General features: G+C 37.4%; 1 protein-coding gene across 1 annotated transcript; it reads right to left on the bottom strand.

The window, feature by feature from the left end:
• Positions 1-3,281: 3,281 nt before the first annotated feature.
• LOC146524042 (signal-regulatory protein beta-2-like) lies at positions 3,282-4,638 on the bottom strand. Its single transcript, XM_085184307.1, has 3 exons — positions 4,253-4,638; positions 3,839-4,162; positions 3,282-3,747 (listed from the first exon to the last, which is right to left on the bottom strand). The coding sequence occupies exons 1-3, from the start codon at positions 4,293-4,295 to the stop codon at positions 3,377-3,379; spliced, it is 738 nt and encodes a 245-aa protein (XP_085040433.1). The 5' UTR covers positions 4,296-4,638; the 3' UTR covers positions 3,282-3,376.
• Positions 4,639-5,605: the final 967 nt, after the last annotated feature.

Below are 5,605 nucleotides of genomic sequence, written 5' to 3'. Positions count from 1 at the left end.
CAAACAAACATGTTGTTCAGCTGATTCTATGGAAACACAACCTCTGGTTACTTTTATTGACTGCAACATAAGCTATGGTAGTATTTTTGGGCCCAACAAAACATGTTGTATAATTCACATTTGGTATACCCAAATAATTGTGTAAAAATATCAAACTAAATAAATTCCATTGGCACATTAAAGTGTTGAGTGGATTTCTATGATTCTGAAATCATGTTTTTTTCTGATCGGGGGGCGGCCATCTGCTGCGACCGGTTGGGGTGACAGAAGGAAAACAGGATAAGACATGCTGTGGAAGAGTTACAGAGAATTATAACAGGTGTGATTCAATTCAAGAGGTCTATTAACACATAGTAAGTGAGAAAGGTGACTGGAAAGGAAAAAGCCAGTAGCGGCTTTTGATACGGGTGACACGGGCGGTTTTCCGGGGTGGCATCGTGGTTCGGGGCGGCATCACTGGTATCGGCAAAAAAACCCATTTTGCTCGTACTCACGCTGCCCCGACATCAGCCAGCGCATTTTGGGAATGGCATAGGCACCGATCGGTTTTCTATCGCCCATGCTGGGAGTAAGGGAGCCCTCCATTTGCCAAACTGGAAGCTGGTTCCACAGAAGAGGAGCCTGAAAACTGAAGGCTCTGCCTCCCATTCTACTTTTAAATACTCTAGGAACAACAAGTAGGCCTGCAGAGCGAGAGCGAAGTGCTCTAATAGGGTGATATGGTACTACAAGGTCATTAAGATAAGATGGGGCCTGATTATTTAAGACCTTGTATGTGAGGAGCAGGATTTTGAATTCAATTCTAGATTCAACAGGAAGCCAATGAAGAAGAAATCTGCTCTCTCTTTCTAGTCTTTATCTGAACTAAGAAGCAGAAAGTTAGTGGCCATCCAGGTCTTTATGTCTTTAAGACATTCCTGCAGTTTGACTAATTGGTGTGTGTTATCTGGCTTCATGGACAGATAGAGCTGGGTGTCATCTGCATAGCAGTGAAAATGTATGCTATGTCTTCTAATGATGCTGCCTAGGGGAAGCATGTATAATGTAAACAGAATTGGTCCTAGCACTGAACCCTGTGGAACTCCATAATTAACCTCAGTGTGTGAAGAGGACTCTCCATTTACATGCGCAAATTGGAGTCTATTAGATAGATATGATACAAACCACTGCAGTGCAGTACCTGTAATACCTACAGCATGTTCTAATCGCTCTAATAGGATATTATGGTCAACAGTATCGAATGCTGCACTAAGGTCAAGAAGGACAAGCACAGAGATGAGTCCACTGTCAGAGGCCATAAGAAGATCATTTGTAACCTTCACTAAAGCTGTTTCTGTGCTGTGATGAACTCTGAAACCTGACTGAAACTCTTCAAATAAGCCATTCCTCTGCAGATGATCAGTTAGCTGTTTGACAACTACTCTTTCAAGGATGTTTGATATGAAAGGAAGGTTGGAGATTGGCCTATAATTAGCTAAGACTGCTGGGTCTAGAGATGGCTTTTTGAGTAAAGGTTTAACTACAGCCACCTTGAAGGCCTGTGCTACATAGCTGATTATTAGAGATAGGTTGATCATATTTAAGATCGAAGCATTAATTAATGGCAGGACTTCTTTGAGCAGTTTTGTAGGAATGGGGTCTAAAAGACACGTTGATGGTTTGGAGATGGTTTCACATGGACAGGTGTACAAACAGATACTCACAGACACGCACTATAAAGCAGATTCTTAGTGTTTCTTCTCTCTCTCTCCCTTTCTCTCTCCCTCTCCTTCTCCTCTATTTTTCTCTCCTTGATTTTGACCTTGAAAAGACTGACTGACACATTTAGAAATTCATTCCTTGCCTGTAGTGGCCCAACACACACACACACACACACACACACACACACACACACATAAACAAAAAACACCTGCATCAATCAAAATAGTATTATTTTAATCACAGAAAGCATGACTAGCTATTACAGTCAACAATCACATATGCAAAGCAGAAATGAAAAAAAAAAATCTAAATTTCCGGTCTTTAGAGGCCATTTACTGTCACTGATGAAACAATTTAACTGTTCACAAGGAATATTTTGTAAGAAAAAAAATAACACAAAAGAATCACAAATATAGGGTCTGATGTCAGGTTCAATTTAAATTTCGGGAAATCCTTGATGGCCATGATGATCCACTTAGTAAAATAAATCCGCTTAGCATCTTTCTTGGCCTTAAGACAACAATTCTGATCCAAACGGGACAACAAATATATATATATATTTTTTTTTTTTTGGGGGGGGGAATCTTAAACACTGTCATTGGCATCAGTGTTTAACTTGAGAATAAACACTATCCTCAGCAAACTCAGTCTTCCTCTTTCCCCTTGTTTTTCTTTCAGAGAAATGCAACGCAGCATAGTTTAGTTCTTCATCAGCTTCACTCTGTATTATTTTAAAAAGTAAAACAGTTATGTATATAGTGATATAAAGGTGTTTTTGACAAATATTAACAGAATAACAAAAATTTTAATTACTTACATGATGTTGTACTGCTTGGTTTGAGGTCTTTTTTGCAGTATCTGATTACATGTATTACATAAACAACAAAAAATAGAGTAGTGAAGAGAGCCTAATGTGGCATTTAACTCACAAATTATTGTCAGTGATCACTGGCAAAAAATATTTATTTACATAATTTGTTTTTTTAAATGAAGCAAAGGAACACAAATCACAATGCTACACCTCAATCGTCATTGAAAACATGTACAGTAATTGACTCTTTATAGTTTTACAGTATAACGTCTGTCATGTCTGTATAATCCATAGATTTTAGGTCTTGAAAATGTGACTAAAATAATTTTAGCCTTTTTAATAATTTCAGCTTTTTATAACACTTACCTTGAAATGGTTTACATACTCTTCGGTTGCAGATCAGGACAACATTTCCAAAGAGAGAAATGGCCAAGCAAACTATTAATATTGCCATTAAAATAAATCCTGATTGTGTTGGCTGCACTACAAAAAACAAACCAAAAATCAATTCTCAAAAACTGTTATCAGCTGTGAATATATAGTATAGATTAACCTCCTAAGACCCGAACTCTTCCACGGCATGCATTTTTAATTTCTCTTTGATATTTGGGCTGATTGGGATCCGATGAATGCAAAAACAAAGAATTATCAAATTTTTTTTTCAGATTTTTGTTTCTAAGAAAAATGATAGCCACATATGAGGATATTCTTTTAAAATTTTGATAGAACAGTGGCAGTCCTCATAATGTCCTCGTAAGTGCATATCAGGCCCTTGTAGAGCAAAACTGAGTATTTTGGTCTAAATAACCCAAAATGCGATGTCCACATATGTGGACGCCAGGTCCTAGGAGGTTAAAGTACTACTTAAGACCAAATACCTTCAATGTCCAGTTTAGTTCCATTTCCCAATAATATCTCCCCACATGTGGCCACAGCACAGTAGTAAGTCCCAGCATCAGAGGAGCTGACGTTCTTAGAGAAGCGATAAAGACACCTCTCCTGTGAGTCTGATATTATCTCACTTTCACTGTGTCTGTTTCCATCAGTGTAGATGATGCTTGGGTGTAATGGATCTGATCCAGCTCTGAACCAGAACACATTATAATCTCTGGGACACATCTTGTCAGAGTCAGAATAGACTGAACACTGGAGAGTCATTGAATTTCCTGAGCGCAGTGGATTCAACACTGTTGGCCATTGAACAACAGTATAATCTGATGCTGTCTCATTATTTCCTGTGGAATACAAAACACATATAACATCTTTATAACATGACCTAAAACACTTTAAAGTTTATAAAAGTAGGACAGTGTATGACTAACTTACCTTTTACTAACAAATATGTTCCCGTCCATTCAGGATTAATCCACTCTATGATTCCACAGTGATAGATTCCCTCATCGTCTTGGACTGCTTTCAAAAGGGTCAGGTTGCTAAATTTCTTATCATAATTTGCTTGAAATCTTGATTTAAATGTTTCTTGACCATACTGAGGTGTTGTACTTTCATACAGTGTCACTATTAATTTGAGAGTATCTCCGACACTCTGCTTGTACCAGTGGACTCCTCTACTGCTGACCCCATCGGGCAAAGCACATGTTATGTTCGCTGGTTCACCAAGCTGAACCATTTTCACTGGAACTAGAGCATCTGAATTAGAATATAGAAAAGTCAAGGTTTTCTATTTGACAATAAATTCTCAATTTAGAACATTTTTAGTAAGGTAAAATGCTCACTTACATCCTTGATGAAGTAAAAGCAATATAATCCATAACATGACCATCGTGACACTGCTCCTTGTTGAGGACTTTGCTGGTATTTCACAGAATGAAGGCGGTGAAATCACTGTATTCAGTAAGACAGTAAAATGCTGCTGATTGGTCAGTACAGAATAGATTCAAATGTAGACTTCCTGTCACATTTGCCTCCTCCTGGGCTTTGCAAAAGCTCTCATCTTCTTTCATCTTGTATTGTAACTGCCTATTTTGTCAACTCGAACACTGTTCCCTACATGTTATAGTTATGGTTGTTATAAACTATTCTTGATAAAACTTAAGCCCTAAAAGTGTAATCAGCACAGTCCTAACTGCTGTTTGTAGTATTTACTGCAAGAAATACCTCAGAAAAACATCACATTTTGCATTTCAAAGGAAAGTTGGTAAGTTTATCTTTGCATTTCGTACCTTCAAAGAGCCAACAAAAAGGCCTGAACTCATGTTGCTTCATGAACCTTTTCAAAAACCAAAGCTTATGGGCATTTTTGGGAGCCAATTACATAGTAAAGAGCTTAGTAGTTATTTAAATACTTAAAACACACACACATCAACCCTATGGTGAAGTTAGAGGGTTGAAAACTTACAATAACTTCATGATTTTAGCTTTATTTTGGCGGTTTCACAACAGGTATCATGTCAATAGTTATGATATCACATCTATACATCTATGGCAAGAAATATTTTCCCTCTGTATAAACTCTCATCAACTGGGTGTTTGAGCATCAAATGAATTTTGTTCTGCATAATACATGCTCAATCCATGCCCCCATTTCCAGTAAGAAATGAGAAAAAAGTTGAAATTGTACAATTGTACAGTGTGTCATTCATGAAGATTTCGCACACTCACACACACACACACACACACACACACACACATATATATATATATATATATATATATATATATATATATATATATATATATATTTAAATAAAAAATGTACTTAATTATATATTCCTAGCCTTTTTCTGGGACTGTGTTGCCTAGGCTGGAGTCCACTCGGGGGTAAAACATGCATGAAACACCCCAAATAGAAGGTGTCAAACAGGCATCCACGTCAGATACCCGCACACAACCTTGTTGACGCCGTCTAATGTCGCAAAAGCAGAAATTGTACCTCTACTATGATCCCTATTGAATAATTCACTTCACACAGTCACTAAAACTAAGTTTAAAAGTCTTGAGATGTTTTTTTTTTTTCTTATTCACTACTAGGATGTCATGGTCATAAATAAAGGAACAAATTTAGAAAGGTGAATCTCAGCTGTCTCTTCAACACAACACAACCGTCCAGGTTACCCTCCATGACGTTAAGTC

Source organism: Neolamprologus multifasciatus, chromosome 2 (genome assembly GCF_963576455.1).
Source record: "Neolamprologus multifasciatus chromosome 2, fNeoMul1.2, whole genome shotgun sequence".
NCBI lineage: Eukaryota > Metazoa > Chordata > Actinopteri > Cichliformes > Cichlidae > Neolamprologus > Neolamprologus multifasciatus.
This window is presented reverse-complemented; position numbering and strand designations above follow the sequence as displayed.

What these genes read in the sequence shown, in the direction of transcription:
- LOC146524042 (XM_085184307.1), bottom strand. Translation starts at nt 4,295, where the DNA reads ATGGTCATGTTATGGATTATATTGCTTTTACTTCATCAAGGAT. An exon ending in GCTTTTACTTCATCAAGGAT is followed by an intron (nt 4,163 to 4,252) that starts GTAAGTGAGCAT and finishes ATTCTAATTCAG; the next exon opens with ATGCTCTAGTTCCAGTGAAA. An exon ending in AACATATTTGTTAGTAAAAG is followed by an intron (nt 3,748 to 3,838) that starts GTAAGTTAGTCA and finishes TGTATTCCACAG; the next exon opens with GAAATAATGAGACAGCATCA.